Source organism: Telopea speciosissima, chromosome 10, assembly GCF_018873765.1.
Source record: "Telopea speciosissima isolate NSW1024214 ecotype Mountain lineage chromosome 10, Tspe_v1, whole genome shotgun sequence".
In the NCBI taxonomy this organism is placed as follows: Eukaryota; Viridiplantae; Streptophyta; class Magnoliopsida; order Proteales; family Proteaceae; genus Telopea; species Telopea speciosissima.
The window spans coordinates 4,363,200-4,388,235 of record NC_057925.1 but is presented as its reverse complement, the minus strand read 5'-3'; the positions used below and the strand labels follow the sequence as shown (position 1 = coordinate 4,388,235).

General features: G+C 39.9%; 1 protein-coding gene across 2 annotated transcripts in view; it reads right to left on the bottom strand.

Annotated features, from left to right (window-relative positions):
• The window catches only part of LOC122644252 (protein FRA10AC1), a 92,892-nt gene that overhangs the window by 30,230 nt on the left and 37,626 nt on the right, over nt 1-25,036 (bottom strand). For both annotated transcript variants that reach the window (XM_043837890.1, XM_043837889.1), the window contains exons 6-8: nt 12,779-12,824; nt 10,812-10,870; nt 3,604-3,671 (exon numbers count right to left, since the gene is read on the bottom strand). In XM_043837890.1, coding sequence (XP_043693825.1) covers nt 3,604-3,671; nt 10,812-10,870; nt 12,779-12,824 — 173 coding nt within the window. The remainder of the gene's footprint in view (nt 1-3,603; nt 3,672-10,811; nt 10,871-12,778; nt 12,825-25,036) is intronic.

Genomic DNA, 25,036 nt, shown 5'->3' with positions numbered 1-25,036 from the left:
TTTTTAAGTACAAAAGTAGAGATTTGGATCCTCTGCAGCCTAGGGATGAGCGGCCATCGTGCCGCGCTCAACTCACAGGCAGCCACGTGAATTTGATGCAAATCCAATGGTTGGTAGACGAGCTCAATTCAAAATTACCGCGTAAAATTCAAGATGTCAAAATGAAACTCCATGAGAAATGTAAAAAGTGCAAGGTTATGATGGAAGGCAAACAATATGTGTGGTTTTGGTATTGTTTCGACCGAAACAATACAAACCTTCAATATAAAATGTATAGGTTTGAATGAAATGGGTCAAAATTTCAACCCTTTTCGTTGGTTACGTTAGTTTTGACTTTTAAGGTTTGTGGAAACTAGGTTATTTTGTGATTTTTTGTCCAAATGACTGCCATACGAATGTGGAACAAGTTTTTGGGCAGTAGTAGAAGTGTAGAACGCAATCAATGCATTAAAAGCGACAATTTGCAACATTTGTGGAAGTTTTGTGCAAGATTCAAAGTTGTGTGGAATAGGTCATATTAGAGAATGTATACAATAGCGAACAACATATGATGTATACAATAGCGAACAACCTATACTACCAACTACCAACCTAGGGTCCAAAGTCAAACTACCATTTTGGGTGTGTTTTTTAAATCTAAAGGTTCTACTATATTTAAGGGGCCTAAAATAGGGTTTCCTACAAGTTTCGGGGCTTAATTTGTGGCTATTTGAGTTTTGAAACCATCCACTAAAACCTTCCAGATTTTTTACCGAAATCACGGTTTTGTAAAATATTCCAAGCTCGAAACCGAAACTTGGAATCTGTTCAATGGTCACATGGCCAAATCATCACTCCAAGTGGCAGAAACTACAAGGTTAGGTGGAAAAGGTCCTAGTTAAGGGGGTGCTAGCAACTTATTCCCTCAAATTTATGAGCCATGCATATAACTGTATGAGCTGACTAAAAATAGACAAAGAATACAAGTTTTTTTTTCCCACCCCAGAACTTCAGGACCACTGGGCAGTCATCAGAAATATTAGCAAATCAAAATTAAGAGAGAAACGGCAGGGAAAAGGGGGAGGGGATTTACTGCCAGACCCTTTAACCAAAAACAAGAATTCTCAGAAAGAAAAGTGCACCACCCAACCCAAATATAAGAAAAAAAATGGAGTACAACAGGCCTAAAAAAGGAGACAGACCACAAATAGTCTACAGCAACAAAAATTACAAAAAGCTGATGCAGATTAATGGTATACAATATAGGAAGAAGGGCCAGCAGACCCATGCCAAGATCCTAGGCCAGAAGTTAATCAAGTTAACCCACGGTTCATGGTCCTAGCTTGGGCCAGCAATAGGCCAGCACACGTGGGCCTTTGTTTGTGAATTTGTGTTGCTATTTTGTTCCTAGGACAGCTAGGCATGGAGCTGTAACAATCTTCCTCAGTTACTGTTGTATTTAGTTTCTACTTTTTTCAGTTACTATTTTATTTTCAGTTATATTATAGTAGAAGACTCTTGGTTATGGAAATAGCAACTAAGAGTCCTTTAGATTTTAGCAAGTTTGTATTTTTGTAAGAGCATTGGATCTTCTTTCAAAAGATCCTAATTAGCTTGGCAGCCAAGTAACGCCCCCACCTACCAATGCATAAGAGGGTTACAATTTTGTAGTTGGTTGGTTTCTTATTATAAATAAAGAGGAGGGTGCACGGTGCCCATGACTTTAGTGATTGAATAAATGCTCTTGTGAGACCATGCTGCTGTGGTGATTCAGTTGCAGACCCTAGGTGGTGATACCAAGTCATATCCCCCTTTCTTTTTCTTATCTTTTCGTTCCTTCTTCTTTCCCTTCACTGTTCAATCAATTCTACCAAGCATATTCATGCTATTGTGGCTTATCTGTCGGTGAGTTCTAAACCTACTTGTGTTTTATTCATCTATTAATTCTATTGTTACCTTTCACTTACTTTGCTGCAGCGTTTTTCTTCAGTTCTCCTAGCCTACGGTTCCTGTTTTATTCCAATCTAGTTGCAGGAACTTCATACCTTCAGTCCATCCAATCAACAGTGATGCAAGGCTTAGGGTATACACACATAGGAAGAAGGAGCAGCAGACACATGCTAAGGTCCAAGGCCAGACGTTAAGCCACGGTTCTGGTCCTAACTTGGGGTCAACACAAGCTACGACAAAAGACTCCTTGCTTAGCCAGCTCCTCAGCCATCCCACTAACCACTCCAAGCTTCCACTGAAAGGAACATTCCTTCGTAGAGGCAAGGTACTGAATAAACCTAACCAAATGTGCAAACTTTCAAAACCTTCAAAATGATATTGGGGACAAGACGCTTCCAAGTTTGTCTTAAGACTCATCATGTAGGATACAAAGTAGACAGTTGAAATGATAAGGACTATTAAGATTTCAAACTGGACAATGAAGGTAGCAACTACGTCATTCAAGATACCATCAGAATAAGAACATTAAATCATCAGCAATCCATCCCGGTGAAGATGCAAATACAATACAACGCATGATTGAGAATGGCCTTGATAGCACAATCCTCAGCTACAGCTCCAGCACTCGCACAAAATTTCAAAGTTATTTATGACAGTGAAGGACCACCATGATTAAGGATCATGAATCTAATGAGAAATTGAGAATTCATCATGCTTGGGGACTGCCCAAATCCCAATGCTTCTGTAATGGCTTCATTTCATATTACCAATGCTACGCCAAAATTGTCTGAAAATGCATACACACAAACAGATGCACAGAGAGAGAGAGTGACCTATTTGGTTTTCAGATCGCAGGTTGGAGAAGCAGAAGAAAGAAGAGAGCCAAAAAGTTCAATCTTTGGGAGGGTAAAGAGGAGAGAGAAGAGAGTGAAAAGAGAGGAGATCGTGGGGTGGCCTTAGGCCTACATTGCTTTAAATAAACTGAAAACTAAAACAAAGATATCAATGGCCTGATGTGGCAGTATCCTAAATTGAATAAAATAATAACAAAAGATAAAAGAAACTTCTCCCATGTGTGGACAGCAATAGGAGTGACCTGGATTAACTACCTAAAAGAACTCAAATAAATAGGAAAGTTCTCCAGTCATAGGATGATTTTGTAAGAGTTCCTAACTTACCCAACTCTTAAAGAAGAAACCAAACAGAAAAAGGAAAAAACTCCTCTCACATTGGCTGACTTGCAGTGTCCTAATCTATCTTAACTACTTAATTAACAAAGCAGAAAACCAAACCAAAAGGTGTCCTACCTCAGCCCACTAATATAATAAATAAATAGAGAAACAAACTCCCATGACTTGGATGAGGAGAAGGTTGCTGAAAATCAGGAAACCTGAACACAAGCTGAAAAACTCTTCCAGATTGGGCACCACAAGTCCAGGTTTCCAGGTTTGAACCTTCCTTGGGTCATGAGATTGGTTTTGAACCAGAAAACTGACCCAAAACCAGAACCGATCACGCTCCTGCACTATATATATATATATATATAGAGAGAGAGAGAGAGAAAGAGGTCGCCAACTTCACTATATGAAAAGCTCCAAATGCATTTTTGAAATCCCAGAGTTGTCAAGAAAATAATATTACCAATATCCACAGCCTTGGGAAGTACAAACTAACCTCTGACACGTCATCAACTTCACTAGGGCTTGTTTGTTTTCTCCTGCTTCAAAGTAAGAAAAGTTTACCTGAAAAAAAAAACGATAGAGTGAAAGAAATGCATGGATGGATTTCTTTCATACAGAACCTATAAAGAAGTTAACAATGAACTAGAAGTTATCAAAACAGACAAATTTTGCAAGTTTTATGATAACCCAAAGTACAAAGCATTTGATGAAACAGCATTTCTCGCCAGGAACCATGGATTTCAGGATCAGTATTGAATATGTCAGATCAGCCAATCATACTAATATCAAATCGGACAGATTCAATGTCATATATACTAGATTCGCCAAATAGCAGTATTCAGATTTTGCTAATTGGATCTTGCCAAGGAATGATCTTGGTCTCCAATCCAACTTTTAAATTTTTGCTGGGACCCTAGCAGTAGAACTGGGTTCACACAGGGATAACAGCAGCTAAAGGCATTAACGCAACCCTCCCTCCCTCCCTCTCTTTCTCTAAATAGTTTGGTCAAAATGACCCCTCACCTTTAACACAGGCTTAAAATAGTTCCATTTATCTCCCTTGCCTACCTCCACTTCCCCATTCCTATTTGATATTGGAAAATACAAAGAAGTGGATGTTGATGCTAGTAGTGGTGGTAATGCTAGCAGGAAAAAAGAGCACAAGAAAAGATTCAAAGATGTTGTGTACAAAAGAGGTGAATGCTTGAAGGGAAAAGGAAAGCAGCCCTGCCAAAAGCCCTCTTTAGATCCACATCCTCAGTCTCATCCTACCCAGTTAGGTTACAATTCTCCTCCTGAATTAGATCTTCCCATTGCTATGAGAAAGGGGAAGAGAGCCTGTACTAATCCCATAGCCCGGTTTGTCTCCTATGACTCTATATCTCCTATAGGTATTGCCTTTTCCACTGCCCTTGAGTCTTCTCCCATTCCCAAAAATGTCACAAAGGCCTTATCCTATCCAAAATAGAAGCAATGTCTAAGGAAATGGTGGCTCTGGAGAAGAATAGTACTTGGACATTGGTTAATCTTCCTAGGGGGAGAACTCCAATTGGGTGCAGATGGGTTTATACCATCAAGTATAGATCAAATGGTATAGTGGAAAAATATAAAACTCGGCTGGTTGCAAAAGGGTACAATCAAGTGTATGGTATTGACTACAAAGAGACTTTTGCCCCTGTAGCCAAGCATAACTCAATCAAGGTTCTTCTTTCAGTAGCAGCCAATAAAGATTGGCCAACAATGTACCAATTAGATGTGAAGAATGCATTTCTTCATTGAGATTTAGCAGAAGAAGTGTACATGCAGCCCCCACCTGATTTTAAATGTCCCTCAGCTGAAGGGAAAGTATGTCTCTTGAAGAAAGCTCTCTATGGCCTTAAGCAATCTCCTAAGGCCTGGTTTGAGAGATTTAGGCAAGCCATACTGAAGAATGGGCATTACCCGAGTCAAGCTGACAACACTTTGTTTATCAGGAGAGGAAATGGTACAGTCAAAGCTCTCATTGTCTATGCTGATGACATTGTAGTACTAACTGGGAATGATGTTGCTAAGATAAACAGTTTGAGAACAAAGACCTTGGACTCTTGAAATACTTCTTGGGTATTGAAGTATCTAGATCAAAGAAAGGAATCAATATATGCCAGAGGAAATTTGTCTTGGAGCTTGTGAAAGAGATAGGTATGTTGGGCTGTAAACCAGTAACCTCTCCAATTGATCCGAATCATAAGCTTAGTGATGAATGTGGTTCTCCTCTCATAGATGCAAGTAAGTATCAAAGATTAGTTGGGAAACTAATCTATCTCTCCTTGACTCGACCAGACATCACTCATGCAGTTGGAGTGGTGAGTCAGTTCATGCATGCTCCCAGGAGTGGACATCTGGATGTAGTGTATCGCATCATTAGGTACTTGAAATCCTGCCCAGGAAAGGGTCTTCTATTTGCCCGGCATGACCATTTGTAGATCGAAGGTTACACGGATGCTGATTGGGTTGGTTCAGTCTCTGACAGGAGATCTACTTTTAGGTAATGCACTTTTATGGGTGGTAATCTAGTTACCTAGAGGAGCAAGAAACAACCAGTTGAAGCTAGATCTAGCGCAAAGCAGAGTTTAAAGCTATGGCTCATGGAGCGTGTGAATTTATATGGCTGAAGAGACTACTTCAAGACTTGAGTTTTGACACTGAAGGGCCAATGAGACTCTATTGTGACAACAATGCTGCTATAAGTATTGCCCACAATCCAGTTCAACATGATCGAACCAAACACATTGAGGTTGATTGACCCTTCATCAAAGAGAAGCTGGATTCTGGTTGCATTTGTACTCCTTTTGTGAAGACAGGTGATCAAGTAACAGATATCTTCACCAAGGGTCTCATTCTTGGAGTACCTTATTGTGCAAGCTGGGAATGTATGACATCTATTCTCCAGCTTGAGGGGGAGTGTTAGAGTTGTTAGAATATTTGGTATGTAAGGGTAGTTCTGTCACTGTCTTATTATAAGACATGACTAAGTTGTATTTTTTCCTTTTTTTCCTATTTCCTTTTTCCTCCCTAGGGAGGCCTATGTAATTTTTAGAAGTTTATTAATGAAGTTAACATGTGTGTTGAGAATCACTCAACACACATAATCGATTCTCCTAACCTTCTTCTTCTTCTTCTTCCTCTCTTATCTTCTCTTCTTTCTCTTTCCCTTGCTGTGAATCTTGTTCTATAGCTTGAATCCTTCCATTCATAAATTCTAACTCTAAGGCCCAAATCCTATTACAAATATGAATCATTCCCCTTTTTAAATCGTGGAGGGGATGGGACACTTAATTTAAAAGCTAACAACTTAAAATATTCCCTAACAACCAATAGGATTAAATCCCCAAACAACCAATAGGAATAGATCACTTAAATTGGACCAGGTCTGAACCGGTTCAATTTAAGTTTACAAATAGACTGGAAAATAAACTAAATATGGAATAAACTAAGACTGAAATAACTAAGTATGGAAATAAACTAAGGCTCCAACACTCGGTCCTAATCATGGGGCTGCTTCTTCTTCTTGCGGATGCTTGGATTTGCATCAGCAAGTTTGGTCCATATAGCTCCTAACGAGATTCAATTCTTTGGGATGAAACAAGGACTTACTTGAGAGAATGTTTCTCAATGCATTTGGAGCTCTATGGGCCTCAATCTCGATGGACATATCAATGATGGCATTGCAAACAATATAAATAGCCTTGATTATACGCTTCATTTTTTTTGGTCCATCAACTTCATAGTTCATTAATATTAAATTATAAATTCTGTGTTACTCGGCCCATAGTCTTTTATATATTACGTAATGCGAAAAGATAAAATTAATCAAAGAGAATAAGAAAGGGTATATTTGGGAAAAAATAGGGAAGTTAAGGGGTAACTGGGGTAAAACAAACGGTTCATACACGGGCTTAAACATGCTGGGCTCGATCTGGCACCTGTCGATTCATCCCTTGCACCGTGAACGACACGTTTAGCTAACGACTCGGGTCGGTTTCGAGCTTTCACCGGTCGGGACAGGCTTAGAATCGACACCCCTAGGCAGATGAGTATTGTCTGTGTGTGTGACTCGGAGGTTCTCTCGTGCGGTGTGACCCAAGAGAAAACTCAAAGTCAAGTGAAAATTGGTGATCTCAAACTCTGTACGTGCATACTCAAGCACGCGAGCCAGTGCATGCACGAGCACACGCGAGTGAGCAAGTGCGCATGCGTGTGCGAGCAAGTGAGTGCGTACACGAGCGTGTGCATGTGCGTGTGTGTGGGCTTGGACGTGTGTTTGTGTGTGTGTGTGTGTGTGCGTGTGTGTGAGGGAGAGAGAGAGAGAGAGAGAGAGAGAGAGTGTGTGCGTGTAACTTTTGAATGAAAAGTTCAACTGAAGATCAGGATTATTTCAACTTTTGAATGAATTTATCTCGCAGAGTATTTTTCTTAGTTTGTTGCTAACTACCATGTATTTGTTTGATTTTTGGAATTCGTAATCATAGATCATCTGGATTTTTTTTCTTCATCAAATTGCAGTAAATTTCAGAGAATATGCTCCCACAACCAACCCTGTGCCCAACCAGCCTCCACCTCTTCCATCAACCGCAAACCTACTCAACCAGCATGTCTAGCCTATTTCCCTTCAGCTGAGATATAGTTCCTAGATTTTTTTAAAACCAAAGCCCATCGAGATATCATTTTTCACCTGCCCTTAGCCCACCATGCCTGACCTCAGGCTGGGAAAGCACAACCCAAGCCCAGTAATGTAATACTGTATTTGAATAATCAAAACAGTAGTCAAACAAGATCTTTTCATAGAGAAATAATTCCAGATTTGAGGAGATTATCAATAACACAAAATTAGATGGTTGGAAGGTCCATAACACCAATCGAGTTCAGTACAAGGGCAGAGGAATAATTGCTGAAAGTTTGAATACAATCTGTTGCTTAATGAGGCAATCCTAGTATAGTAGGAGTAGGGTAATCTTCTAGAAACAATGTTCATTACATGCTACATGTTTTTTGAGATTAAGCAACCCAACCATTGGATCATTAGGGTTCCTGAGATTCGGTCAAAATTTGATCATGATCCAACGGTTGGGTTGCTTAATCTCAAATAAACAAAGGTTCTAGTTGCAGGAAAATAGAAGTATACTTACTTATTAATGGACGAAGAAGATGATGGAATAATAAGAATAACAAAAAATAACACCCGGGCCTCACACCATAAGGTGGTTCGATTGGATCAAACACCAACCTACCTTGATCTCACACAAGGGGTTCCTTGATCAAACACGAGATCTTCAAATATGAAGAGGCAACCAAACGCTGCAATTTCTTTACTAAATTCGTGTACAATGCTGGCCTACCTTACAAACTTATATAGAAAACTCAAAATTAGACTTCTACACTAAAAAGGAAAGGCCAAACCCAATCCTTAACTAATAAGGTAACCTAAATTGACTAGGAAAGTGAAATAATAAAGGATACAAACTCAAAACAGGACTGGACTTATAGAATCCTAATCTAGCCTAACTAAGACACTAAATAACAATTACTTCAACTTAAATTGAACCACATACAACCGGTTCAATTGAACTAACCCAAAACAACATAAAAATAAACTAAGTATAAGAAATTAAGTCCTAATAAAGGAAATCGTGTATGCAGACTTACTACCCATGGTTTAGGCCCATTAAAGTGGCCGATTACATTGAAAACCCAATGGACCAAAGGCCGAGCATGTATACAACCCAACTCTAGGCTTATTCCTAGTAAAACAAGCCCCTTTTGGTGATGTATCTGCTACCCAGCCCATCCTGATCCAAAATAATTGTTGTAAAATCAATAAATATATTTACTAAAGGGAGACGTCAAGGGGGTACAAACCCTAACCTCTACAACAGTAGTGCATAAGCTTCATCATCAATCTAACCAAACTTCTTTATGCATAGTTAAAGTGTTATGCATAACAGAAAGCAAACATGCATTTAAATCAGGCTCAGGTCAGGCCGGGCCGAACCCCAGGCCTCAAACTTAACCCAGCCTGGCATGACTTTGGGCTGAATTCTAACTATATCCTGGCCAATAGACTGAAAATCCAAGCCCAGCCCGGAATTTTCAAGCAAACTTGTGTTTTTGGGGACTCAACTTGCATGATGCATCCCTAATAATCTACATCACTATCTACTCTGACTGCGTCAGAGGAGCTAGAGCTACAAGACAAAACTGAAACAGTCCAGCCAACTTAATGCACATAATTTGCAAGGAACCAATACTAATGACGTATTTGCATCTAAACACAAAAATAACAAATAAACAAGTAGCATGCACAAACACATGGTTAAACAATATTCTAAGACCGATAAAAACGTAACACAGCCTGCTCCCTAAACCTGTAAAGTAAATTCAAGAAATACAAAAACTAATGTCTGCTGAGAAGATAGAGAGCATGATATTGGGTTTGGAAAAATATATTGAAGATTCGCCTCTTGCTTTTGGGGCTATTACCTCCCGGATTGATGATGATTCCTCTACTATCTGTGGCTAGATCATTGGCACCCTCTCAGAGTTCTTCTACCCTTAGTAGGAGCCAGAGCCATTTATAATATGAACTTTTGCAACCAGACTCTGTCACTCTGGTTATGGACATCCTTAGGCCAGATGGTTGGGCTCCCCCCACATCCTCGACCCCCCCAGTTGGCCTCAGTTTGATTAGACCTTCCTTCCATCCCAAGAAGGCCCTCAGGTGCTGGAGATATTGTTTGGGCTCCTACTTCTTCCGGTTTCTTCAGTTCCAAGTCAGCGTGGGACCTTATCAGAGCTCATGATCCCCTGTCCCCTTGGAGCATTGGTTTGGTTCAACGGTCATATTCCCCGCCACAGCTTCTCTGTTTGGCAGGCCTTCTCAAAGTCCCTCCCAACACAATCCTTCCTCCTCCACAGACACATCTCAGTTTCCCCTTCTTGCTGCCTTAGTTGTAATGGTTTTGAAGATGTGTATCATCTCTTCTTCGCCTTTCCATTCTCCACGGTTTGGAAAGGGCTTCTAGCTAAGTGTTGACCCAGGCGAAGGAGGATTCTGTCATTCTCTAGGGAATGGATTTGGATTGACATGACCTTCGCCGGCAAGACAATTTGTGATGTGGAGGGCAAACGTGCCTTTGCAGCTATCTACCAGATTTGGATGGAGCACAACCTTAGGAAATGGTCCAAGAGCTCTAGATCTCTCCAGCAGATTTGGCACTCTATTGAGTTTGACGTTGTAGTAAGGCTTCCATGATCTCCAGGTGTGATGACACCCCAAGGAACAGGCTTATTGTTGTCTCCTGGGGTCTCCCTCTCTCCTTGCTCCTACCCACTCTCCCCCACCCCTCCTGAGGTCTTGGGCCTGGGTCTTTGTATAATTCTTCTTCCTCCTTCCTTCTTCCTTCTTCCCCCTGTTGCAGGGGCTCTTTGTTCCTTCTCTTCTTTGGTAATGGAATTTTTATTCATCCCAAAAAGAGAGAGAGAGAGAGAGAGAGAGAGAGAGAGAGAGAGCATGATAGGGCATCTACATTATTATATATGTTTATCCACCATTAAACTCATGATATAATTATGGTATCCAAGCAAATTAATTCTATACTCCCAAGAATAATAGCTCAAAGGAACAATCGATAAAAGATTATGAAAATAATTAAACTGAATACTTACCTCATAGCTTGCTAAACCAGTTTTTTCATCACAATGTTTGTTACCGCATATAAACTGTCCTGTTCAAAACTGTAATAAGTCAATCCTAAGGCCTACAGCTGTTACCAACTATCACTGAGCAAGACTTAATATCAAGAAAATATGCAAGAATTTTAAGGGAGGTGGATCCTACTATTGGGAACATTGTTCACACCAAAGTGATTTAGGCTCCATTTCCTTTAATGTAAATATTTCAAATTAATTTCTGGAATTATTTAGACTGCGACATTCAAACATATCTTATCATTTATCTAAAACTAAGTTCATGGAATATTAGGACTTATAGCTATTTCCAGAAATCGATGTATGCAATTATAAGGGATGAGCATTAAGGAGAGATGGAAAGTTTATTTCAGCAGCTTACTAAATGAAGACACTTCGAGTAATGGTGTCTCGGAAGACTGCATTACCATCCGGATCTTCTTTCTGTGACAACAGCTCATCCAGATCTTCTTTCTTATATTCATAATCTGGTAGATGCTGAGGACAATGCAGTGCTTACTTCCATTCCATCATCTGAGGAGATTAAGGCAGTGGTATTTAACCTTAATCCAGATAGTGGCATAGTGCCCTGTTCTTGACAGGTTCCGTGGTGCGTTTTTCATGATCTTAATTCCTAAGATCATGGCATCAAGATTAACTAGTTTGTTGCCGAAGCTGATTTCAGAAGAACAAGATGCAATTCAACAAGGAAAAGTCAATTTTTCAAATATCAATATGGCTTCAGAATTAACGTATCTTTTGCATAATAAAGTGCATGCAGGGAGTGTGGGCCTTAAACTGGATATCCAAAAGACCTATGATACACTGGATTGGAGATTTCTGCTTGATGTTTTACAAAAAATTGGTTTCTTTGATGTTTGGATTAATTGGATTCATCAGCTTCTCTCCTCAGCTAAATTGCCTATTCTTTTGAATGGAGGTCCAGTTGGAATTTTTTATGTTGAGCATGGTCTTCGTCAAGGGGACCCTCTGGCCCCAACTAATAGCGATAGGAGATTCTACTACCGTACTAAGGCTGAAACATGGGACGGAGTGTGCCATGTAAGAGGTTACAGTCAGCTCAGTTTGGGAGGCAACTCAGCTAGTGCTGTCCATTGGATAAGGTGTTCTGATTTGGGGCCCTGGCGATTCTCTCATTGGATTAGATTCACTCAGACTCTTCCGATGCAACTGAATTTCTTGTTCACTTGAATGTCGAGATTGGTGAATCAAGAAGCTGAAGATTCTGTTTGTGTCGCAATGATTATATTCCCCAGACCCCATTATGGGGTTGTATCTCTTTTTTTTAATGGGAAAAGGTTCTCTGAGCAGCTGGCATAGGGCACACTAGCATCTCTGTGTCTATCTCTCTCTTCCTCATATGAAATGTCTTTGTTGCCCTCCAATGTACAATACCATTTTATCGCACTTCATAGGTGGGCTTCTCTATGCTGCTTGCTCAGACAACCCTCTGCCTTTTTTTTAATATACCACTATTTCAATCATAGTTGTCAAGGCGACTAGGAGACCCAAGACATTGGAGGGGCGCTTAGGCGACAAGGCCTACCTAGGCCCCTAGACGTGCATAAATGATATATGCAATATAGCAATGATAATTTTATATAATCATGTTAGGTATGAAATATAGAAGCCATATCAATGCAATATGATATAATTATGCTAATAATAGCCTAATATGAGAAAACCAACATATAATAGACAAAGCATAGGATATAATATAAGCACATTTATCAAAAAACAAAGCAATATACATCAATCAACGTAAACTTGTGAAATGCCAACAAAGCGTGGTCACCTTGGACCCGAGAAAGAGCCGGATGCCTAGCCAACGCCTTGACAGTTTGATTTCAATTCTTTTCATCAATAAATAAATTCCTATTTATCAAGAAGGAAAAAAAAAACAATTTGAGACAACACTATGACACCTTTTCCAGATATGACTTCCTTTTCTGTTCTCCACCTTAGGCCAATCTGCAAAGAAACTTTGCAAGTTAGAGGATTATGCACTGTAACACAGACACTTTCTACTTTCAGTGTTTTAATTGTAACACAGACACACTTTCAACTTTCAGTGTTTTAATTCTATCAAATATAAAAAAGCAATTTAACAAATTTCCCCTAGGTTTAACTTTATTTTGAGAGAAGTTTGAAAGGAATTTTCATGGTACAAAATACTTCATGGATAGTATCAAACTGGATTAGGGGTGATGGAGACCTCCATAAAAAATAAGAGATCCAACAAGCAGTATATCATATAAAGCCCTAGCTGTTTAAGTAAACAGATTTAAAAAATTCAGCAACAATTGAATATCAATGACACAAGATACTTCAAGTAATCAATAGCCTTGGTTTCTCCAAATCTAAAATTGAAGTTAAAATCTCAAATTTAATAAGACAGACACACAAGTGGTAGGAATTATCCTGTTCAAGCTAAAAAGGATAGCAAGTAGTCAGTTACAACCAAGTACAGTGTTTAGCTACAGCTAAACCAAAAGCCTTTCACACAGCTTCAAACATATAAAGAACAGGGAAAGAATTCACTGATGGAAGAGTCTCTTTTGTGATGTCAATTGACAATTTACGATAAATTCATCTGTGATACCTACAACGACCCAGCACCTCTCTTGGCATGATATTTTCCGCTTTGGCCCAATCACGGCTTTAAAACATGTCATACCAAGTAGAGGAGGCCACCCTTTATTAATAGCTCAGGATCTCCCTCATTAGCCGATGTGGGACTAAGTTTGCACCCCCTCACCGATCTCCCAAACCCCCTTTATTAAGCTGTCTCTTGGTGGCGACACCTCACTGATCTCCCAGGTGAGCCGGTACTATGCCGTTTTCTTGGGGCGTATTTCAGTAAGACTAGTTTTGTCATAAATAGTAAATCCAAAGTTTACTGTTTATAGTAAATCGAATTTTTAATATTTTTAATAATTATTTTAGTCATATCCAGAGTTTCAGGTTTCATCATGAGGTAAGTTTTTGAGTCACAGTGGCATTAAGTTTCACTCTTCTCCAAATCAGACTACGACTGATTATCTGAAGTCTTTATCAGTACAAGTTCTATATCCGTTTATAAGTCTTTAAGGAGATTTCCCTTCTTTTTTTTCCCCCCCAAGTCTGTCAAGAAATTGGAAAAGGCAGCCTAGTTAGTTTTAAAGCCCCACAATACAGAATTTTAATTTGGTCGATCTCCTTGGCCTGTTTATGGTTAAGAGATGGTTCTCTTCCAACAGCTGTTTGATGGACAAACACTACACTTATTAATGGGAATCTAGGGTACCTAAAGGTTTAGGGTTTAGAATCCCCATGAAAATTCCAGGATCCCAGGGTAGGGATCCGAAATCAGAACTAATCTTTAGCAGTAACAGAAGATCAAAAATAGCAACTCTCAGATTTAGGAACTCAGATAATAAGAAAACAAATTTGAAACAAGATTTAGAAACTTTCCGAAGATAGTAACAGACTCAAGAATAGAAACTGAACCTAAAACAAAAATAGAGAGTAGTTCCAAAATTAGAAACCAACAACAAAATTAGACACTTAGCTTAAGAGTTAGGTTCAAAAATAGAAACTTGTAGAAAATGGTAAGTAAGAAATGGACAAAATTAGTAAAAAATGACAATAGAAACCAATGGAAAATAGAAGCTTAAGTTGTTCAGCAACCAGAACAAGATATCAGTGTAGCAAAACAATTTCTGGAAACTGAAGTTTTAAAAACTCAAGCAGTAACTAAAGTCTCAGAAATCAATGACATTTTCTGGTCTGAAACAACACGGTAACAGGGCTTGAATTAGTGATGAAAAACAGAACAGAAACTGAAGATAAACAAGCAGTAGAGAAACTAAAAGAATATAAGATCACACATAGCAAAATATAACTGAGAAGGTGCAAAACTTACTAGTGAAGGGTACAAGGAGTGCAGAAAACTGACCTCAGTAATGATAAGAGAGAGGTATGACCTCGGAGTCACAACCCAAAGGCCTCGACTGGAATCACCACCAATCACCCACTGAATCAGCACAATGCCAAGTTCTGAATCACACAGAACAATTGGGCAAAATCCATCTTCATTCACTTCTAAATTTGATCTAGGAATAACCCAAAAATAAAGTGCCCAAAGCTCTTATAACTCACTGGGGCCTTGAAATTAAGCTCATTCAGGCCCAAACGAGCTGGGTGACCCAGATCTCACAAAAACTGAGCCCAGGTTCAGTTAAACCAAAAAACTAGTACAAACCATGAACCACGGGACTAGAATAGACCCTGTACTTCAGGCTGGTAATCTACATCACCTGTACATAGTGAACAGAGCCTACATCCTTTTCTTATTCATCTTCAATTTTTCCGCAATATGTAACCTCAGAGAAGTTTTCTTCTTCGTTCTTTATACTTTAAGTTTCTGTCACTAGCTGGATTTTGAGCTGGTTCTGCATTCATGGGAAAATCCATTCTGTCTTGCATCAGTCAGTCTCCAAATTTCGTTTAATAATAAAAATAACTACACTCTTTGGATGTGTTACTTGCCTTCCCAAAGTCTTGCAATGCTTTGAAACTTAGTGACTTTTCACTTGCTATGTCTGACTTCAGGCCCATTTCCCTATGCACCCTCTTGTACAAGTTCATTGCCAAAGTCCTTGCCAACACGGTTAAATTGATAGTTGAGCCTCGTCAGTGACAAACAATCAGCTTTCATAGCTGGCAGGAGTATCTTGGACAAGGTTCGAGGTCTTGGCTGGTTTCGGTCAGCCAAAAAACCGAGTTGTCTAAGTAACTCGGCAAGATCTCGGCCGAGTTGGTGTATTTTTTATGTCAAATATCGGCCCTTGGTTTCGATGGCCATATGACCTAATTAGGTCATGAAACTTGCAAGACAGCCTATTATGTCAAATTTCAGCCCCTATTGATGCAGATCCAAGCATCCACAAGCTGAAGAAGCTGTCCTAATCATAGGGCCATAGCTAGGAGCCTTAGTTATTTCCATACTTAGTTTTTTCACCTTTAGTTACCCCTCCACGATTTCTGAAGAGGGAAGAGTTGTAATGATTTAGGACTTAGGCCATAGGCCTAATATATTAATACAATCATGAGAAGGCTACCCCACAATATTCAGATTTTAAAAAAAAAAAAAAAACTCTTTTGTTTGCTGCTGCTGTTTAGCTCCACGTGAGTGTGCCTTGTGAGTAATATCAAGGTGAAGGGATTGGTGGACTCCGATCGACTCCTTGCATCTTGTTGATCGGGAGGTCCTTCTTCTAGTTCTTCGAAGCTTCTACCATTGAAGGACCTGCATATTCCAGTAAGTACTTTACAGTTTTCAGTCATCCCCTTCTTCTCTAATCCTCTACAGCCTACCCTAACATCCCCCCTTCTATTTTATTTGAATTTCCTGAACCCTAGTTCACTTACAGCCTTAACCATCCATTAAAATCCTTCCATAATTAAATCACAGCACTTCCTCACCAGCCCTTATACTTGATCTAATTCTCAGCCCCTTCCCTCCTTCAAAACCCTTGAAACTATCATCCACCCCACAAGCTGCCGAAACCCTATTCCTTCATAAATCTGTCCAGCATCATTCCTTCATTAGAATCCCACCATATTTGGACCCTAGCTCCCTCATATCACCCCCTACACTCGACTCTAACTTCTGGCCTCTCCCAACAGCTAAATCCTAATTCCCCTCAATCTCCATTAAAACCCAAACCCTAAATTACAGATGATCAACCACTTCCAGCCATCATCTAAACATCAAAACCTTGGCCGAGTAACCTTCTCTACCATTGGGAAACTTGACCTGAATACCTGTTGATGCAGATTTATCACCAAATTGGGTTTCTTTTATTAGGAATAAATCTAGGGTTGGGTTATATACATGTTGGGCCTTTCATCCCATGGGTTTTCTATGTAATAGGCCACTTTATGGGCCTAAAATATGGGTAATTAAGTTGCATACGGGATTAGATGTTTTAGTCCTATACTTAGTTTTATTTTCATATTTTTAATGTTTTAAATTGAACCGGTCCAAAGCTGGTTTGAACCAGTGGTTCAATTTAAGTGATATTATTTTTTCTTTTAGTTGTTTAATTGGGCTGGATTAGGACTCTATTTTGAGTCTATTTCAGTTTCCTAGTCAGTTTAAGTTAGCTAATAGATCAAGGATAGGGTTAGGCCTGTCTTTTTTAGTGTCTAAGTCTATTTTTGAGTCTTCTATATAAGTTTGTAAGGGAGGTCAGCATTGAATACGAATTTTGATTAATAAAAACTCAGCTTTATGCTTGCTGCCTTTGTTGCTGCTATTGCTCCTTGGGAGTGTAGCATCCTTGTGGGTTTATCAAGGTGGAAAGGGTAGGTGGACTCCTGCAACTCCTTGCATCGTGAAGATCGGGAGGTTTTCTCACAATTGCTCAAGCTGCTGTTGTTGGGGATCTCTTCAAACCAGTAAGCTATTTTAATTTCAGTTTATTCCCTTCTACTTCTCATCCTCTAACCTAAACCTACCTTCCCCATAAATGCAATTCAGATCATCAAACCAGCATCCTTATTCCCTCCATCAATCATCATTAAACTTCATCCACAGCCTTCATACTTTACTCGACAACAACCCTAATTTCAATTCTCCATTGCAGCCTTATAATCCCTTAAACCCGAATTAAGCCCTACAGCCCTAACTTCAACCTAGACCTAACCACCCATCAAAATCTGATCTTTTATTGTCATCTCACTCTCCATACTGCCATTAACACTCGACCAGCTCACTTTCCCCAGATTCCATCTCTAAACCCTAGATTCTAAAAACACCCAATTTTTAGGCCCATAAAAGTGGCCTATTACATAGAAAACCCATGGGATCAAAGGCCCAACATGTATATAACCCAACCCTAGACTTAATCCTAATAAAAAAAAGCCCAATTTGGTGATAAATCTGCATCAACTCTCCCAGTGATAAGGAGGAAACAACATGTGAGTAGCAGCTTTGACCATTCCCAAACAAAACTCAGGTGGGGCAGAAACATTAGGAATATAGTCTTCAAGGCGTGGAGCTTTCTCTTAAAAGAACCATGGTGGCATAACAAACTCTAGGTGCTCTACCTCTGAATCAGCACCAACTGTGAATGCCCTATCCATAGAGTCTTCAATGTTAGCAACCTTCTCATCTAATATGTGAGACACAAGCTCCACCTCTTCAAGAACAGCATCTTGAATATCATTGATCTCCTGTGGAATATTCTCAACCACCTCTTCATCTTCTTCCGTTTCAGCTTTGGCTACTTTGTTCTCTTCGGCATTGACCTCTTCAGTAGATTCTTCTGCATGTTGACTTTCCATCTTTGAAGCCATAGGGGCAGTCTCTTTCTTTTCATCACAATTCACAGTCACTTCAGCTTTATCTTTAACTTGTGCTCTCTCAATTTCCTTTGGTAATGGAAATTTGTATTCAGCCGCTGATTTAACACTGGTGATGTCAGATTTCCCACACTCTTCAACTTGCAAACTGAATCCCATTAATGGAGGCTTCAAGTTGTCTTCAGATTTGAAGGACTTTTGTTGAAGGGAATTTAAGTTACCTTGTAGTAGAGTTCTGGTTGCCCGTGGTAAATATTTCTACTCAGGTCTTCCTTCATCTCTACCCAATTAATAGGAGCTTTGCCTTCATACTGAAGATTCCTCTCAGTAGTTCTCCACCACTCAAGGGCTGGCCCCACTAGATTAGTACGGGCTAACCTCATCTTCCTAGGCTCAAATAGATCATTCCAATCAAAATAGTCATCTAAAGCAATTAACCAATCACAAAATACCTGGGGACCTGATCTGCCATCAAAGTCTCTCAACTCATACGCCTCTGGAGGTCTATGGCGTTTCCTATAGTCTCTGTATCCTCTATTCCTGTCTTCATTGTGGTCTCTGTACCTTTCTCTGTCTTCTTTGTATTTGATCTCTACCTGGGGCTCTGTGTACTACCGAATTGACTTGATATCTGTCCTCTTCTAAGGGAATGTTGCTGCCCCTATGAGGGGTAGTCCTCTTCTCTTCCAATCGTGTCACCTTTTCATTCAACTTCTATAGCAGCCATAGGATCAGGTGGAGCGGGCAGAACTGGCTTGCCATGTACATCCATGACTCTGATACCACTTAATGTAGTCCTAAATAGGCAGGAGACCTACTAGGAGCCAGACATCCAGGACCTATTGAGCTGCTGGTTCAATGGGACAAAATTGGAGTTGTAGGTAAAGTTTAGGGTTAGGGTTAGGGTAATGGATAGGTATCTTATATGGTAAAGCTGGGCAGGTGTGGGGGAGTATAATGAACTAGGTTTTATTGGTTTTGGATGAGTAGAAGTAGTTTAGATGTAATTGGGCACCAACTAGGGTTAGGGTTTTGGGAAATAGGGAAGCGATTGAATCTAGGGTTTAGAGGTGGAGTTAGGGCAAGGGCTTTAGGTCGAGTATGGATAGGGTGGAGGGAAATATATGCTGAAAGTTACAACTAAATCAGATGGTTAAATCTGGAGTTATGGAGGTTTCCTAGTAGAAGTAGGAGAGAGGGGTAAAACTGTAATTTCAGACAATCAGCTGGGTGGATGGTTCTGAAATTTGAATCGAGACTCTCTTAGGGTTTAAGGAAGATTCCTTCAAATTTTTAGCAGGTTCTAAAGGTTAGATTTGGCTAGGCAGAATTCTCACGAAAATCACCTTGCATGTGACCATCTGGAAGGGAAGAAGAATAGTTGCAGGTTTTAGGGTTCTAATTGATCTATGGTATTAATGATGGATGAGGAAAGTAGTAATGATTGAGTATTGGCAATGGGGATTGATGGGGGTAGGTTTAGAGGATTAGGAGAAGAAGGGTGATTGCTGAAACTGTAAAGTACTTACTTGAACACTGACCTTCAATGGCAGCAGCTTTGAAGATGAACAATGGGGTCTCCCGATCTTCACGATGCAAGGAGATAAGTAGCAGCCCTCCCGATCTTCACGATGCAAGGAGTTGATTGGAGATCCACCAATCCCTTCAACCTTGATAAACCCACAAGGATGCAATACTCTCAAGGAGCAACAGCAGCAACAAAGGCAACAAGCATAAAGCTGAGTTTTTATTAATCAAATTCGTATTCAATGCTGGCCTCCCTTACAAACTTATATAGAAGACTCAAAAATAGACTTAGACACTAAAAAGGAAAGGCCTAACCCTATCCTTAACCTATCAGCTAACTTAAACTGACTAGGAAACTGAAATAGACTCAAAATAGAGTCCTAATCCAGCCCAACTAAACAACTAAAAAAAAAGGTAATAAAATCACTTAAATTGAACCACTGGTTCAACCAGCTTTGGACCGGTTCAATTTAAAACATTAAAAACATGAAAATAAAACTAAGTATATGACTAAAACATCTAATCCCGTATGCAACCCAATTACCCATATTTTGGGCCCATAAAAGTGGCCTATTACATAGAAAACCCATGGGATCAAAGGCCCAACATGTATATAACCCAACCCTAGACTTATTCCTAATAAAAGAAGCCCAATTTGGTGATAAATCTGCATCACCTGCCCATAATTCCTAATCTAAACCCTAAATCCTAACACCCCCTTCTTCCCCAAAGCCCAAAACCCTAATTTTTTTAAATTTAGTATCTCACTCAAACATCTTCAAACCTACACCATTAGACTCCTAAAAGCCTGCCTAGCTTTACAAATAAGATCCAACCCCATTACCCTAAACCTAACCCTAATTCTGACCTAATTTCCCAATTCTACCCCAATCGGCCAGCGGATGTTGAGATCCTGATTTACCTGGCTCCTAGTGGACCCTTTGTCGATCTAAGACTACATTACCTATAAACATGGTGGAACCCTTAGTTTTTTAAAAATCACATCCAAAAATGGTAGTTTGACTTAGGACCCTAGGTTGGTAGTGTACGTTGTATACAATACTGATATAAGCAATTCCACACAATCTCTAGTATTATAAAACATATAATTCAAGTAAAACAACCTAAATAAGCAATAGGAATGTAATTTCTATAGTTTAAGTAAAACCCTTAGTTTTTTAAAAATCTACTTGTTCCAAGCTTGGTTGTATAAGATTTGGTAAAAAGATCATCATTTGTGGGGTTTCTGTGCATTCACAGTTGTAACTTGGGACCCTCCATGAAGGATGAGACTGGTTGAAATTTCGACCAAGTCTCGTCGAGTTGAGGCTTTTATATCAAGTGGATGGTAACAGTTTCGGACCGAAATCTCGGCGAAATGCTGAAATTTCGATCAAAACCTTGTTGATTCCCTAACTCGCCTATGGTTTCAACTCAGTAACACAAAAAAAAATGAGATAAAAACCGACAGCGAGAACCATGATCCCGGATAATATCCTCCTCTACAACGGGATTATCATAAGCATTGACAGAAATTCTCGTTCCCCAGCTACCCTCATAAGATTGACATCCATAAAGCCTTTGACTCCTTAAGGTGGAACTTCATTTCTTAATATGGCCTTCCCCCGAGTGTTTGTCAATTGGATCCTCTACTGCATGTCTCTCTGTGCTTCTCAGCAAGGTACTAAAACTCAGGTCTCGGTACCAACTCGACTCTTGGAAAAACCGAGACGAGTCGAGATCTCGCCGAGTTGGTGCTTCTTTTTTTTTTCAACTTAAAGCCTCAACTTTGGGTCAACCCGAGATCCGAGATCTCGCAGAGATATGTCGAGTTTTGTCCAATTAGGTAAGGTATTTAAGTGGTAGGTAGGTTAAAATAATGGGTCGAAACCGAGATCCGAGATCTCACCGAGATCTCGCCGAGATATTGCACTTTTGAGACTCGTAGGCAGGTCTTGTCTCGGCTTTTCCAAAAACCGAGAAACTCGGCGAGATCTTGCAAGTTCTCGAACTATGCTTCTCAGTGCTTGTAAACAACAGTCCATCTGGTTAGTTTGTCTCCACTGTGGGTATTTTCCAGGGTTGTTCACTATCTCCATTCCTCTTCACCCTTGCACTTGAAGCCCTTTCCAGAAGCATCCAAGGTTGCACAGATCAGCAGCTATCTCTCCCATTCCGATGTGCAAGGCTCTCAAGCTCTCTCACATCGCCTTTTCATAAGATATCATGATCTTCTCCAAAGTGAATATTGTCTCTTTTGAAACAAGTATATTTTGTTTACATCATTTTGAGGAGTTGTCGGGCCTTCACATCAACCCCTCCAAATCTCTCTTGTTTTTTGTTAAGGTTTTTAATGCTGACAAGGCTAGTCTGATTGAGAAGACAAGATTCTCATCGGCTTCCAGTCAAGTACTTGGGCTCGCCTTTGATTTGGCCAGTTTGACAGCTCATCATTGCACTCCTACGTTAGACCTTATTCACAAGAAGCTCTAGCTTTGGAAGGGCAAGCATCTCTCTCTCATCTCGATCAATTTGAATAGATCATATCGGTCCTTTGGTCATCTTACATCTATTGGTCTTGTATTTCTGGGTTGCCTCCGTCCACCATCAAAGAGTTGGAGTCCCTTATATCCACTTTCCTTTCGAAAGGATCTGACTCCTCTAGATTCCTTCACCCTATCAGCTAGGCCACTGTCTATCTTCTTTAGGATGAGGGAGGTCTTGACTTGCGAAGAATCAAAGAGTTAATTTCCTGGTATTCTCAAGCTGATTTGGAAGATTATGGCTAAGAAGAAAAGTATTTGGGTTGATTGGGCATTCACTGGTCTTCTTCGCAATGATTCTATTTGGACTGCTCCTTCCATATCCGGTGCTTCCTATGTTTGGAGCAAGATTCTGAAGCTTAAGCCTATTTCTCTTAAGGCCATTTCCACCCAAATTGATGACGGTGCCTCTAACTTCCTTTGGCTTGATCATTGGCATCCTATGGGCATTCTCGTCCACTCAGTTGATGCTAGAGCCATCTACAGTTCAGGCCATTCTAAATAATCTATGGTTCCAAACATCATTAATCATGACGATTAAGCCCCCCACCTTCTTCCTCTCCCCTACTATCAGCTATCAGGAATGGCCTTGCCTTTCATTGCCAAAAGGCCTCATGGTAGGGGAGATATTGTGGTTTGGTCTACACCTACTTCGGGCCTATTCAACTCCAACGCGGCTTGGGAATACATCAGATCTCGTGGCCCCTTGGTGCAAGTTAGTCTGGTTCATGAGTCACATCCCTTGTCATTACTTCCCTGTTTGGCATCCCTTCTCTAACTGCCTTTCAACACAGTCTTTTCTCATTCATCAAAAGATTCATGTCTCTCTTTCTTACTACCTTGGCTGGAACCTCTAGAAGATGTGGATCATCTCTTTTTTGCATGCCCCTTTTCCTCTTCTCTTGGGAAAGGGCCCCTGGCAAAATGCTGGCCAAGGAGACAAAAGATTCTTCCATTCAGGAGAGAATGGATCTGGGTGGATATGTCCTTTGCTGGTAAATCTTCATGTCATGTGGTGGGTAAGATTGCCTTTGGTGCCGCTATAAACCATATATGGTGGTGGAGGGCCGGTTAGAGAGGAAGGAGAAGTCTGAGATGGGATCTAAAAGCTGCAAGGAGAGAGGGTATCACATAATCATACACTCTCATGTAGAGTAACCCAATCAAATTTCAATTTTCAAATATGTTTTTCAACGATGGACTACAATGTATAGATAAACAAAAATCAAAAGACTCCTAATTAGAATGTAAGAATAAAACTAAGTTGCAATCAGACTCTATCTCCAAATCCAACTCTAAAACTGAAACATAATGAAACTATACCACTGCCTAGCCTATCCAAAGTAAAACAAACGACTACAGTATACATCTAAATAAATAAATAGGTTATCCTACTAGACTCCAAAAACCAATTGGACCCAGTTCATCTTGATCTGGATTCCCCATCGAGTTTGGGCTGGTCCAAGGAAGCGCACATGCATCATATGGATGGAGCGCAATCTCAAGAAATGGTCCTCCAGTTCTAGATCCTTCCAACTGATTTAGACTCCATCTCTTTAGATGTAAGGAGCAAATTATCTGTGCTCACCTCTCGTTGAGTTGATTCCCCAATGAACACGCATATTGTTGCGTCTTGGGGATTGCTTCTCTCCCTTCTGCAGATCTCTTTCTCCTCTCCCAACAGATTGGGTTTTGCTTGTTAGTATTGTTTTTTCTTCTTCCCCTTTATTTAAGGGCTACTTGTTTCTCCTTTCCCTTTTGGGAATGAAATAATTATTCATCCAACAAAAAACACTTGCTAAAAATTAGAAAATAGAATTTTGAAAGTAACCAAACCCACTAAGTCAATAAAACCAACTCTAAGAATCATTCAGTTATTTCAAACAACTTACTGTTTTGACTCCAATTAACAATTAAACTGTATTGAGTGCTAAACCCCTTTAAGAAACAAGTGAGAAGATCAACCTAAACAATCAATTGTAACTCAAATTCAAAATCAAATTTAAAATAAAATAAAAAAAAGCTGTACCAGTGCACAAGGCTCCCGCATTTAGCAGGGTCTGGGGAGGGTCAAATGTACGCAGCCTTACCCCTGTTTCCAGAGAGGCTGTTTCCAGTCAAAATCGAATTAAATTTCCTAAAACAGAAATTCAATCACAAACAGACACCTGGCATATAAATTGGTCATAACTTTCCTAAAACAGCTCAGAAACACTAGACCCCCATTTCTCTGTGAAAAGTAAATATCTTCACACTAACTCTTCGGTTTGCTTCTCTATAATCCCTTGGTGCAAACATTTAAGACACCTAACAAATAATTTCTGGTTAGACAGACTCCGTAGTCCTTATGCTAGCTGCCCACCCTTTTTTTTTCCTTTTGGAGGGGGGGGGGGGGGGGAGCTTATCTTATTCTTGCTTCTTCCACTTTCAAAATTCACCAAATGCTTCTCTCTTTAGAGGTACACATTTGTTATAAGTAAGATCTTTTTTTTTTTGGTAAGAAGTAAAATCATAACATATGTACCTAACAAGGACATGACTGTCATTTTCTGGCCATGTTCCCACATGCTGGACATGAACAAGCAGGTCAACATGCCTAGAAATTTCCCCTTCACTATGGAAAAAAGGGGGGCGGGGGAAGATAGATAAGGAAGGAGGGAGCGAGAGACAAACATTATTATATCTCAATATGAAGAGGTGCATCCCTACAGAGAGAAAGAAGGGGGAGGGGAAAGGTTATACATCAATATCTCTACTTGTCAA